This window comes from Sturnira hondurensis, unplaced genomic scaffold (genome assembly GCF_014824575.4).
Source record: "Sturnira hondurensis isolate 20B ecotype Veracruz unplaced genomic scaffold, ASM1482457v3 Scaffold0001020, whole genome shotgun sequence".
Classification (NCBI taxonomy): Eukaryota; Metazoa; Chordata; class Mammalia; order Chiroptera; family Phyllostomidae; genus Sturnira; species Sturnira hondurensis.
The window spans coordinates 2033083-2046577 of NW_028073651.1; the positions used below are offsets into that span (position 1 = coordinate 2033083).

The 13495-nt window shown below is 52.6% G+C and overlaps 1 protein-coding gene across 1 annotated transcript; it reads left to right on the forward strand.

Annotated features, from left to right (window-relative positions):
- The first annotated feature begins 2048 nt into the window (after nucleotides 1–2048).
- On the forward strand, nucleotides 2049–13053 carry C5AR1 (complement C5a receptor 1). Its single transcript, XM_037059456.1, has 2 exons — nucleotides 2049–2168; nucleotides 11616–13053. Exons 1-2 carry the CDS (start codon nucleotides 2166–2168, stop codon nucleotides 12645–12647), a joined length of 1035 nt encoding a protein of 344 aa, XP_036915351.1. The 5' UTR covers nucleotides 2049–2165; the 3' UTR covers nucleotides 12648–13053.
- Nucleotides 13054–13495: the final 442 nt, after the last annotated feature.

Below are 13495 nucleotides of genomic sequence, written 5' to 3' on the forward strand. Positions count from 1 at the left end.
TCCACAAACACCACATTTTAAAAAATCTTGATGAATATCCTCCAAACTGCTTTTTAAAACATTTTTTGGTGGAGGGAGTACGTTTCTGGATTGTTTAAACGTTTGCAAGGTGCATGGGTTACCTTTGCAATGAAAAGAAAGCATAGATCTTTACAGATGGGAGGTGGCTGTAGAGAAATACTGTCTGTGGAGGAAAAATGTGGGTGGTAGGTGGCTGAGGGCAGAAGAGCGTGGGAAAGGGGAGCCTGTGCCTGTCTTTGTCATCGTGGCCGTGCTCACTGTGCTGGGCTGAAGAGAACTTCCCACCGGTTCCACACCCTGATTCCTGGAGCCTGTGGCGTGAAGTTCTATGGCACAGAGACTTTACTGATAAGTTAAGGACCTCAAAATGGGACATTATCCTGAATTATCCAGGGGTGGTCCTAAACGGAATCACAAGGGTGCTTATGTGAGAGGGGGCAGAGGGAAATTGGAGACACACAGCAGGAAAGGAGGAGATGGGATCACAGAGGCAGAGACTGGAGGGGCGGCAGCCAGCTGTGGGACGCTGACCATCACCCGGAGGCTGGAAGAGGCGGGAAGAGGTTTTCCGGAGCCTGCAGCAGGCCCATGGTCCTGCTGACTGTGGGATGTCGGGCTGCCACCTCCGCACTGTGGGTAGTGGAGGTGCGTGTGGCAGCTGAGATAGAACGCTCATTGGGGCTCGGCCCAGGCTCTAGCACACTTTCGAGAGAACCCAGAACAAGGCTGGAAAGGAGGGTCCTGGCCTGGCGCCTGCGTGTGCGTGTGCCAACCTCAAAGCTCCGTGGAGGACGCCTAACAGGGCCCAAGCACTGGGCCACCTCTGCACACGCGCTTTGCCTTTTGGGGGTCCAAGCGGCCTGGTTGGAAGGCTCGGGCTGACCCTCCCTACCTCCCAGCCCCCCAGGGGAATTTAAGCCAGTTGGGCCCTTGAGCTTCTCTGCTCAGGGGCCCTAGAAGGTGACAGAGAGGGTCTCAAATGGGGAAACCAAGGCCCAGAGAGGGGCCACATCTAGGTCAGGACAGGCAGTTAGACAGGCGTGAGCAGAGCAAGGGCGTAGGCCCAGGTGCAGAAGACCAGCAGGGTGGAGAGCCCCAGATCCCTAGCAATGGGCCAAACCGGGAAAACGAGGACCTCGGCCTGCAGGGTAACCTCTCCTCACCTGGCATATCGCTGGTCAAGCGGTTTAATCCCCCGACCTTTCTTCCCTAAGCATGACATCGAGGCCTTTGCTGGGTTTCAGCTCCAGGCCCAGAGAAGCACCAAAACCAGACAGTCAAAACCATGGCCGCCTGGGGACCAGCTGCTTTGATTAATGACCTTCTGCCCCAGCGCTGACCAATCAGTGGAGACCACAACCCGGCAAGCACACCCTTGGACGGCTGATGAATAGTCCATTGAGATGCTCCCCCCAAGACTTCCCCTGAAATTCCCTGCCTGCAAGAGAGAAATCAAAACTCCCGGGACAAAGGACCCAGTCTGCACGCTCCCTTGCTCCCAGGAGCACACCCACGCCTTCCCCTTCCGCCCCTTCCCCCACAGGCAGCATCTCCTAAACTCTAAGGGACCCCAGGAGACTAGCAACAGGGGAGCAGTGGGTGGCAGCAGCTCCTCCTGAGCTCGCCCCCTGCATCCGTCGCCAAGACCCTCTTTTCTCTGACTCTCCAGTGAGCTAAGGCAGCCTGGCCTGGGCTCGACTCTCGTTTCTTCTACGCTAAGCCCTCCCCTGTTTCGCTGCTTTAATAAACCTTCCCTCTGAGTATATTTTGTTGCAGCCGATACATTCTTGCTTGCTTAACTGTGCTTTGTCTCCTGAGTGAAATCTCTCCTTCAAGAAGGCAAGAATCAAAGTCTTGTCTTCTCGCAGGTGACACATCCATTTGGCTTCCTCCCTCCTGGGGCAGGAGGGAACTTCCTCAGTTTTCTGAGCTCTGACCTCCCTCCTCTGACCCCCTTCTTTGCCCCGCAGAAGGAGCCCAGCCAGAGTGTCCAGTGTGCAGACCAATGAGCAACTTAGGGGAGAGAGACGGGTCATTTCCTCCCAGCCTATCTGCACCCTCCCGCTGGGGTTTTAAAAACCACAGCCCTCTGGCAGGAGAATCTTTGCCCAGCTCAGAGCGCAGAGGACTCAGGAGACCTGAATATGGTGAGTCTAGAAGGGGAGTGGGTACCAGAACGCTTGCTCTCTCCTTTGTGGCTCCTGCCCCCCACACACTCCCACCCAGCTCACCCTGACTTCCCTCTCCTCCCTGCATTCCTCACCCTCGGCCCAGACTCTCCCACTCCTGGGCTGGGACGTGCTAAGGAGTAAGATTGTCAGGGTATGATCAGGTGTTTGTCAAAGGAGCCCAAAGCTCCCCAAGGCTGAAAATTTGTGCTTTGGGTCTGGTAAGGGGACTTTCTTTCTCCAGTGGAGGGTCCAGAAAAGGCCTCCCAGGCGGTGGGAGTGGAGGGAGCAAAGGTAGGGAGGCTGGGAAGAGCCAATTTGGCCCTGGACGTTTGGGTGCTCTGAATTGTAGAGACAGGGACACTGAGGCAGGAGTAGAGACAGCCCTGCTTCTGTACTCAAGGGGTTTGCCCCTTGAGGTGCTCTGATCCAGAATGGGACGTGGTTGGTTTTACTGACTTGGAACAAGTAGAGGGCATGGGGGATTCATAGCCCCAGCTTTGCCTCCTGGATGGGAGGCTTAGCCATATGGTTCCTGCAATTGACTGTTTGGTCAATTACACGTTGATTTCGTCTTTGCAGTTGGCTACACTTAGCAGATTGGGCTTCTGCCAACCTCATCTTGTTTGCAGCCAGTCTGCAAAACACTGTGCTGTATTTTAGCATTTAGCAAGAATAGCATTTAGCAAGAACTGCCCGGACAGTGAGACTTTCTCCTACGTAACAGCCCGGGTCCTTCCGTGGTGGGCGGCAGAACCAGGCTGTCCCGTGGACTCTGTGAATGTCAGAGGGACACCACGCCCGGGCTACACGAGGGAGACCCCTGCGCCCATGCACCTGGAGGCCTGGGTCCAGGTGAGGCAGGCCTGTGATTTAGCACCTCCCGTTGCTAAGCAGTCTGGTCTTGCTTCATGGGGGAGAAAGCGGAAATGGGAGGCCACCCTGGCTGGGCCAGGGAGGGGTCTGGGGTTGCTCCATCCCCCTCATCCCATGTTTCAGATGCTTCGAGGGCCCACCATTAGCTTCAACTTTTTCTTTAAAAAAAAATCATCACCCAAGGGCACATTTATTGATTGCTGAGAGAGGGAGAGAGAGAGGGAGAGAGAGGTCAGAGAGTAATATCTGATCGGGGATTGAACCTGCAACATTCTGATGTATAGGATGACTTTCCAACCAATTAAGCCACCTTGCCAGGGCGTGACTTCCTTTTCTTTCTGTAAAATAATCCCAATACCAGAGGGTGTGCAGTGAAGTCATTCTCCCTGCCCTCCCCAGAGCTTCAGGCTCCTTGTCTTTGCTCCCCAAGTTAACTGTAGACACCAGGTCACGGTGGATCTTTCCAGTAACAGCCCACTGGTGCTCAAGGAAGCAGTCAAAGTCCTGCTTTTCTCTGTGCTCTGAAGTCTTCCTGCTTCTCTTTCTCTTTTCAGCTGTCCCCTACCCTGTCTTCATTCAGTAGGCCTGGATCTCTGCTCCAGCCTCCTCTCTGGCGCTCCAGCCTCTAGTCTCACCTACTCACAGCAGCCAGAGGAAATCTTTGAGAACTGACCGCTAACGGAGTCCCTCTGCAGCTCAAAGACCATCCGTGGCTCCCCATTACCCCGGAGTAAAACACATATTCTTTAACCTGGCACCTGTGGCTCTTCCAACCTCATCTTCGTCACCCTTCAACCTTGCTGACCTTCTTTCATTTTTTGGTTTGTCCTGTGGTCCCTCCCTCCTCTCTGACCTCATGGCTTCTTGCCTTCAACACGTGCCTCCCCTTCCCCTCCCCTTGAGGCCCAGTAGCTGCTCAGAGAGGGTGCTGGAGTTCGACTCTCAGAACTTCTCTGCCACCTGCCAACTGGGAGGACTTGGAAAGGTCTCTTAAGCTCCCTGTGGCCTCAGTTTTCTCACCTGTGAAATGGGTGTTGCCATGGCGACAACTCTCCGAGGGCTGTTCCGTGGATTCGATGAGATAGTACCCAAAATGGGCTTGGGACAGAGCTTAGTGACTAGGACTGGTACCCTCGTGAGTCGTGTCATGTCTCCTCCTTCGCCTGTCCTCCCAGCCGTTCACGTCGCCTCACTGCCGCCACCCTGGTGCAAGCCGCCACAGTCCCTCACCTCGCCTCCTCTTCTCCCCAGCTCCCGTTCTGGGGCCTTTCCTCCACGCGACAGACAAGGGCACTGATCTAGACCTGGGGACATGGGAACGGGAGTAGGACCTGCCCTCCTGGTCATTGTGACATAAATACTGTACTTAGTCCATTAATGAACTAACACTCGGAAATTGCTTAAAACACTGCCCGGCACTTAGGGATGTTCTAGAAGCCGCCCTTCAGGGACTGGCACGGGGGTCCCAGGCCACAGGCAGCCACTGAAACTTCATTAAAATGACAAAATCAAAAGTTCAGCTCCTCAGATACGTGGGCCACGTTTCACGCACGCCACAGCCACACAGAGGAGGCGACCCTCGTGGAGGGCGCGTGTCCGGGGGGGGGCATTCCCGTCAGCTGCGCTGTGGTTTTATTTCCCCAGCACCCGCCTCTCTATTGCACATGCCCAGTTCTCGTCACAAGGCCCGGGGGTAGTTTCTCCTTTGTGCGATGAAGAAATATTCTGAGACTCCTAGAATTGTAGAACCATGAATCCTGCCCCCCGCCTTTTCTTTCTGTGAGAGGAAAGAGAACCATCAGTTTGATGTTCCACCCATATATGCAGTCATTGGTTGATTCTTGTATGAGCGCTGACCGGGGATCGAACCCGCAACCTTGGTATAGTGAGGCAACGCTCTAACCAACTGAGCTATAGGTCAGGGCTGAACCATGGGTCCTTTCATAGATTCTATGTAATATCACATCTGTGTTTTGGAATGGGCAGTGCACACACAAAACCAGTAAAGCATATACGACGAAAAGCTCTTTCCAGAAGCCTGCCCTCGGCCCCTCCTGCCCCTTCCCGGGGGGGGGGGGATGGGGGGGAACCACAGTCACAGGTGTCCCCCGTCTGCCTCCGGAGCTAGATGGCACAGACACACAGACAGAATGGTAGAAGGCGGGGGGATGGAGAAAGGGGCAGAGAGAGGAAGAGAGTTTTCTCTTTGGTTGGTAGATTTACATGCTGTCCCTTCATTGTCCTGTTTCACCTGGCCCACAAAGTGGCAAACGCAAGGCCCGAGGGCTGAATCTGCTCTCCACCTTGTTTTATCCAGCTCTCGAGTCTCCCGAGGGGGCAGCTCCGAGCTCCTTGGCCCTAGTTGAGGAGTAGTTACACGGATACAGTCCTAAAGTTACATTCGGCCCTCTGAAGGCACCCGCGAGGCTGATGTCAGGAGTCTGCCACCCCTGGCTTGAAGCTCTTATCAGTGAGTGAACTTCCCTGTTCTTTTTGGTCGTTGCCTGGTACTCCATTGCCCGGATGGGTCATCATTCATTGAGTCAGTCCCCTGTTGCTGAGCACTTCTGTTATGCCCCAGCTCTAACGATGCTGTAATGGCCAGAGTCTGTGAGCCAACAGCAAGGTCCTGAGTGGAAACCACAGAGTGGCTTTGAATCAGCATCTTCTCTCTGCCTCCAGCGAGAGGAAAGAGCTGAGTGAGCTTCCTCAGCTGCTGAGGGTGGGGAGGACGAAGGTGGGTGCGCAGGGAGGTTCCGGGTTTGGGCTCTGACGCATCCTGCCCTCAAGGATGGCGAAACGTTAGCCTGCTGAATCACATCTGTGCTGACCTCGACGTAATATACGTAACAACCTGCACAGCCCCCTGTCTCCAGCAGGGGGTCCCCTGCTGGGGGGAGTGGCATTAACCCTTTCATGCTGGAACAGGAGCACCTGGAGGGGGGAGGGTCCCAGGGTAGGAAATGGGAAGACGGGGTGCCTCCGGAAAGTTAACATCCCATGATGCATGCTTCCCACCTCCACCGTAGGGGCCCGATGGTCCGAATAACTTCCTTCAGAGGGAATTCATTTCTCCGGCCCCAGGCTGCAGTCCAGGGTGCCGCCTGGTCCCAGCTCAGTGGTCCCCGTCCATCGGGGATGGTCCTTCAGCCCTTCCTTGTCTTGGTGACGCTGGCATATTTTTGAGTCGGACAACATGCACGGAATACGCAATTCACCATTGTCGGTGTACACGTCAGTGGCGCTTAGGAGACTCACGATGGGGTGCGTTCGTCACCTCTGGCTAGTTCCAGCGCATTTTCGGCCCCCTCAAAAGAGACCCTGTACCCGTCTGGCAGTCAGTCCCCGTTCCTCCCTCCTCCCGCCCCGGGCAATCCCTAACCCGGCCCCTGGTCTCTATAGATTTGCCTTTCTGGATGTTTCCTATTCACAAAGTCCTACAATACGGGGCCTTTTGTGTCTGGCTTCTTCACTCAGCAAAGGTTTCTGAGCCTTAGCCACACTGTATCTTGTATCAGTGTGCCATTCCTTTTTCACGCCTGAATAATATTCCACCACGCAGATATACCACATTCGGGTCATCTACTGATCAGCCAGCACTGGCCTTCTCCCTCGACGAATTTCAACACTGGTGTGGCTGTACTGGCGAGCCCCTGTGACCATCAGCCTGGCCAACTTCACAGTAACAAAAAGGGACCAGAAATTTAAAAAGTGGTTTGGAGAGAGATCTGTTCTTCGGTAATCATAATATTGATCGATAATAATAGCACTGGCTGCCACTTCTCGGGCCTTCCTGTGTGCCAGGCACTCTGCGAGGTGCCTGAACGTCTTTCTTCGGTGAGGCGGCTGTTTCAGTGGTTACCGGCCTCAGCCCACACATTCAGGTGCCCTAAACCTTCAACTCTGAATATTTCTCTAACAGCGATTTCTCTTTCTCTGTCTCCTTTCCTTGGGTTCATGACAAAGTGGCCCTCAGAGATGGGCTAGCTTCAAGGACCACAGAGCTCACCCCGAGGGGTCCTTACCTGACCCACAGCCCCCCTTGGAGATGGGCAGGGAAAGCCTGCCAGGGTTTGCATCCCACCCCACACGGGTTTAAATTCCCATCTACGTGACTCAGAACAGGCACGTTCTGGTGCCTGTTTCCCCATCAATGAAATGGGCATATTAATAAAACGTACTTTTAGGGTCACGGTCAGGATTGCATGCCTGGCACATAGTAGGTGCTCACTAAATACTGGCTGCTGCTTCTTTGGATCATTTCGGTCCCTGCCTCTGGGACAGAGATTTGCCTATAAGGCTTTCTCCAGCCCATCTGCCACCTCAGCACCTTTTTCCTCTTGGGGGCGGGACAGTTCCCGGCAGCTCTGCCTGGGAGGAAGTGTTCAGGACCTCTCTGCCCCTCCTTTCATAGGAAAATGTCAAACATACAAAAGTAGAGAAAATGATATTCTGAACCCCGAGGGTACTTATCACCCAGCTTCAGCAGCTGTCAACAATCTGTCCTTTTAGTCATCGTTTCCTTCCTCACTGCCTCCCTCCCTCCCTCCCCCTCCTCCTTCCTACCCCCGCCCACCCACGCCTCCCTTCTTCCTTCCTCTTTCCCTCCCTCTTTCCAGGGCTGGAGGGTTTTAAAGCAAAGCCAAGTCTCCTGTTCCACCTGCTATGTATCTCCCCCTGAAAAGGCTTTTGCCGTCCTTAAAAAACAAACAAACAAACAAACAAAAAACCCAGAAGCACAATACCGTATCACCCTTAATAAAAGTAGCACCAATTCCTTACTGTCCTCAAATGCCCAGTCTGCTTTTAAATCTCCCAGGTTGTCTCCAAATCGAATCGTCTTGTTTTCCAGTCGATTTTTCCACTCAGGATCCAAACAAGGTCTGCATGTTGCCTTTGGTTGATATGCTCCCTAAATCTCTTTTAATCCTTGATGCTTCCCTTTCTGTTTTTTTTTTTTTAAATTTATTTATTTATCTTCAGAGAGGAAGGAGAGAGGGAGAGAAATATCAATGTATGGTTGCCTTTCATATGTCCCCTGCTGGGAACTGGCCTGCAGGCATGTGCCCTGGCTGGGAATCGAACCGCGATCCTCTGGTTCGCAGGCCCGCGCTCAATCCACTGGGCTACACCAGCCAGGGCTGTTTATTTTTTAATTTAAAGATTTTATTCATTTATTTAGAGAGAGGAGAAGGGAAGGAGAAAGAGAGGGAGAGAAACATCAGTGTGTGGTTGCCTCTCCCTGGTCCCTCATTGAGGATCTGGCCTGCAACCCAGGCGTGTGTCCTAACTGGGAATCGAACCAGTGATCCTTTGGTTCGCAGCCCGTGCTCAACCCACTGAGCTACACCAGCCAGGCTCCCTCCCTTTTTCAAAAAATGCTTTTGACCTGTGGGAGAAACCGGGCCATTAGCACTGCAGAGTTCCCCAGAGTTTCCCACCGTCCGATTGGGTGCGGTTGGTACTGTCCTGCAGTTCTTTGCTGTGTTCCTCTCTCCCCTGCTTTTCCCGTCATCAGGCAGCTGTAGATTTAGAGCCTTGACTCAATTCACGTTTCGTTTTCCGGGAACTCGTAGGCGACGCCGGGTCCTTTCTACGGCATCCCAGCAGGAACGGAAGGTCTGTCTCTTTTCTCTTTTCTCTAGACGCCGCGGTGGCCTCGTGGGTTTGGGGGACCGGCCCGACCTGTTTATTATGAAGTTGCTGTCAATCTCCCACCTGATGGTTTGCAGCAGAGGTCGTTGATCACTATCCCAAATCCGTGATTTTCTCAATTCTATCATTCCTCCTGCAGCTATTATTCTAGATTGTTCTCTAAAGAAGGACTTCCCCACACTGACTTTGCTTGAAAAACGTTTCTGTTTATTTACTTTCAGAGAGAGAACAGGTGAGGTGGAAATCGAGGGTGAGAAACATCGACTGGGCGGCCCTGGTCCGCACCCCGACCGGGGTCCGCACCCCAGGCATGTGCCCTGACTGGAAATCGAAACTGAGCCACACCAGTCAGGGCCATAATCATTGTTCTTTTTTTCTTAAATAAAGATTTTAATTTGTCTTTAGAGAGGAAGGGAAGGAGAGAGGGAGAGAAATATCAATGTATGGTTGGCTCCTGTGAGTCCCCCGCCAGGAACTGGCCTGCCACCAGGCATGTGCCCTGACTGGGAATCAAACCGCGATCCTGTGGTTTGCAGGCCTGCGCTCAAGCCACTGAGCTACACCAGCCAGGGCCATAATCTTTGTTCTTGAACCCACATCCTTCTCGAGTCCTTTCATCCTTTCTGCCCTCCCTCCAGCAAGGAAAAGATCTATTTCTGAGTCCTATTTCTTTTCTTCCTTTTAAAAAACTTTTTATATTCCATTATGTTTGTTAAAGCTGGGGGCAGTGAAACAAGGAAGGGCTTAGCAGAGAAGCAACAGGAGTGAGCCTGGGCGGGGCTGCTCTGGCTCACTGACAAGGCAGAGAAAAGGGGCCTTGGGCACAGGTTGAGGGGTTTTGCTCCTCGCTGTTCCCCTGCTTGCAAGTCCCATGGGGGGCCCCGATTGTTAAAAGAAAAGCACGTGACTGAGAGAAGGGCACAGGGGCACTCTGAGGACAGCTCCTCATACTCCTTTTTAAAAAGATTTTATTTATTGACATTTATTTCATTTTTTGACCTTATCTTTTAAAAGATTTTATTTATTCATTTTTAGAAGGGAAGGGAGAAAGAGAGGGAGAGAAATATCAAAGTGTGGTTGCCTCTCATGTGTCCCCTACTGGGGACCTGACCTGCAACCCAAGCAAGTGCCCTGACTGGGAATTGAACCAGCGACCCTTTACTTCACAGGCCCGTGCTCAATCCACTGAGCTATACCAGCCAGGGCCAGGGCTGGATATTTTTATAATAAGTATGCCACTGATAAATCTGGTGCCCACCTGGCACCATACATAGTTATTGCAATATTACTGACTATATTCTCTCTGCTCCACTGTTGCTTTGTTTTATATCCCACATATAAGTGAAATCATACAGCTCTTGTCCTTTTTCTGTCGAACTTACTTCACTTAGCCTGATACTCTCAAGGTCCATGCTTGTGGTTGCAAATGGCAATACTCCATCTTTTTTGATGGCTGAGTCAAATTTCATTGTATACGTACCACATCTTCTTTCTCCAGTCATCTGTTGAAAGACACTCGGGTGGTTTCCATGGCTTGGCTATTGTAAATGAACATAAAGGTACATGTACATCTTTGTGAATAAGTGTTTCTGTTTCTTCAAAATATTGCAATATGGTCCTGGTCAGTGTGGCTCAGTTGGGTGGGTATTGTCCTGTGAGCCAAGAGGTTACTGGTTCTGTTCCCAGGCACAGGCCTGGGTTGTGGGTTTGATCCCCAGTCAGGTGTGTATGAGAGGCAACCAATGGATGTTTCTCTGCCTCTCCTTCTCCCTCCCTTCCCCTCTCTCTAAAAATGAATAAATAAAATCTTTAAAAGTAAATAATAGAAAATATTTTATTTATTCAGTTTTAGAGAGAGGGGAAGGAAGGGAGAAAGAGAGGGAGAGAAACACTGATGTGCGAGAGAAACATCGGCTGGTTGCCTCTTGCACACCCCCTACCGGGGACCCGGCCCCACAACCCAGGCACGGGGCCTGACTGGGAATCGAACTGGCGACCATTCCGTTTTCGGGATGATGCCCAACTCATTGAACCACACCAGTCAGGGCAATAAAATATTTTAAAAATAGAGTAAAGAATGACACCAAGACTTTTAAAAAATATATTGCATTACGATATCATCTGTCTTGCAGACTTGGTTTTTCAGTGCCCCGGCTCTCCCCTCTCCCTTACGCCTTGTGCCTGAGTACGCGGGGGCACCGTGGCCCCACTGCCTTCTCCAGGTGGCCACGCCCACACAGAGCAGAGCTGCCACCCTGGGTGAAAGACAGCGGAAGGGGGTGCTCATGGGGCGGGGGGTAGCTCTAGTTATATCGTCTGAACCTCTGGGTGATGGTAAAAATACCTAAGCAGCAGCATGTCCTGGGTACTGACCCACCACAACACAGCGTGGCCACAGCCTGCAACAGGCCTAGGCTGTATTCAGTTGGTCGCTGAGTCATGGGGAAGCCCGGGGACTTCATGGAGGAGGTGGCAGGGTGGCAGGGAGTCCCATCAGCGTGAAAGGGGTTTTAATACAGGGGTCCAGCACAAATAACGCCCCTGTGTCTCATAAAACCAGAAACCCGTCCTTCAGTAACGTAACAGTGTCCCACTCAAGCGCCCCATGGGACAGTGTGGGTGAACAAATCAAAACTATAAATTATTACACCCATATTATTGCCCTACCAACCACACTCAATCGAGCCTTCCTTCTGCCATTCCCTATATTTTCATAAGTGGTATGATCCCTGGCCCCAGCAGTCCCCCTCAGCGGTCCCCCATTGCCCTGGGCGGGGGTGGGGGGCACGGGAAACCTGAGACTCAAAGAAATGTGTGTGGGGGGGTGGGCTCTCTGACGGCCCGCCAACACCTGCCTGCAGACTCAAACTCTCCCTGCCTCTCTGATTCCACCAGGACAATTATAGCAATTATGACTATGACAATATCAGCCTGGACCCCAGCATGCCCGTGGATCACTCTCCCCACAACCGGGGGCTGAGCCTCCCCAAAATAATAGCCCTGGTGATCTTCACGGTCGTCTTCCTGGTGGGAGTGCCCGGCAACATCCTGGTGGCCTGTGTGACGGGGTCCGAGGCCAGGCGCACCATCAACGCTGTCTGGTTTCTCAACCTGGCGGTGGCTGACCTGCTGTCCTGCCTGGCGGTGCCCATCCTGTTCGTGACCATCCTCAAGGATGACTACTGGCTCTTTGGGAGTGCTGCCTGCCACATTCTCCCCTCTCTCCTCCTGCTCAACATGTACACCAGCATCTTGCTTCTGGCCACCATCAGCGTCGACCGCTTTCTGCTGGTGTTCAATCCTGTCTGGTGCCAGAACTACAGACAGGCCCGCTGGGCCTGGATGGCCTGCTTGGGGGCCTGGAGCCTGGCGCTGCTGCTGAGCATCCCCTCCTTCCTGTTCCGCAAGGTGCACGTGGGTCACTATCCGTACAAGGAAACGTGTGGCGTTGACTACGGTGAGCACGGTAACCTTACAGAGAGGGCCGTGGCTACCTCCCGGCTGGTCGTGGGCTTCCTGGGCCCGCTCGTCACGCTGGCCCTCTGTTACACCTTCCTTCTGCTTCGGGCGTGGAGCCGCAGCGCCACACGCTCCCCCAAGACGCTCAAGGTGGTGGTGGCGGTGGTGGCCAGCTTCTTCGTCTCCTGGCTGCCCTACCAAGTGACGGGGATGATCATGGCCTTCCAACAGGGGAACACCGACACCCTGAAACAGGTGATCAGTCTGGACCCCCTGTGCGTCTCCATCGCTTACGTCAACTGCTGCGTCAACCCCATCATCTACGTGGTGGCCGCCCAGGGCTTCCAGACGCGCTTCCTCAAGTCCCTGCCCGCCAGGATCCGAAACGTGCTGACCGAGGAGTCCCTGGGCAGGGAGTCCAGGTCCTTCACGCTCTCCACGGTGGACACCCCAGCCCAGAAGGTCTAGGCCTTGTGAGGGGACGCCTCCCAGTCCACCGTCTGCCCACTGCTCCGCCTTCCTTCTGGCCCATTCTCTCCTGCTGACTTGCACCCAGGCCTGGGTGCCCTGGTGTTGTTTAGGAAACTCTCCTGCTTCCCTCCTCATTTCCAAGATCAACAGACATTTCTTTCTGGGGCCACACACTTTGTCTCTTCATTCAGGGACTTTGAAAAACTAATAGACCCCGATATACCAAAGGGTACCCCCAGAGAGCTGTACGTTTACACTGATGGAGAGGGTGTAAAGAAAATACATCAAAGACATAGAATACAGAGGAATGGAAGCATCTTAGCTTCTCAGAAATAGTTGCGTATTGGGCCCTGGCCAGGTGGTTTAGTTGGTTGGAGCATCCTCCTGGTGCACCAAGGTCGTGAGTTCGATCCCCAGTCAGGGTTCATACAGGAGACAACCAATGAATGAAATGCATCAGTAAGTGGAACAACAAATTGATGTTTCTCTCTCTCTCAAAAAAAAAGTCAATAAATAAGTACTTATTTTAATGGTTCTGTATTTATTTTATGGAGAATTGGAAAAAACTCTTAACCGGCATCTCTAAAGTTATTCATGCTTAGGACAAAGAAAAGGTTCGTGGACCTACTAATCTTTTGTCAGCGAGTTGATTTCAAGAAAAACAGTAAGTTAAAACGTTACTTAAATGGGGCTTTAAAAAGTGTTAAGTAAAAGTGTGGTATGTGCTTATGGAGGAAGTCAAGCGGGAGGAAGGCATTTTGAAAGCCGAGGGAGGGAATCATTGTTCCGGTACCTCTAGGCCATGGGGCCACAGAGAAATTCAACTTTTTATTTTGTAAACTATG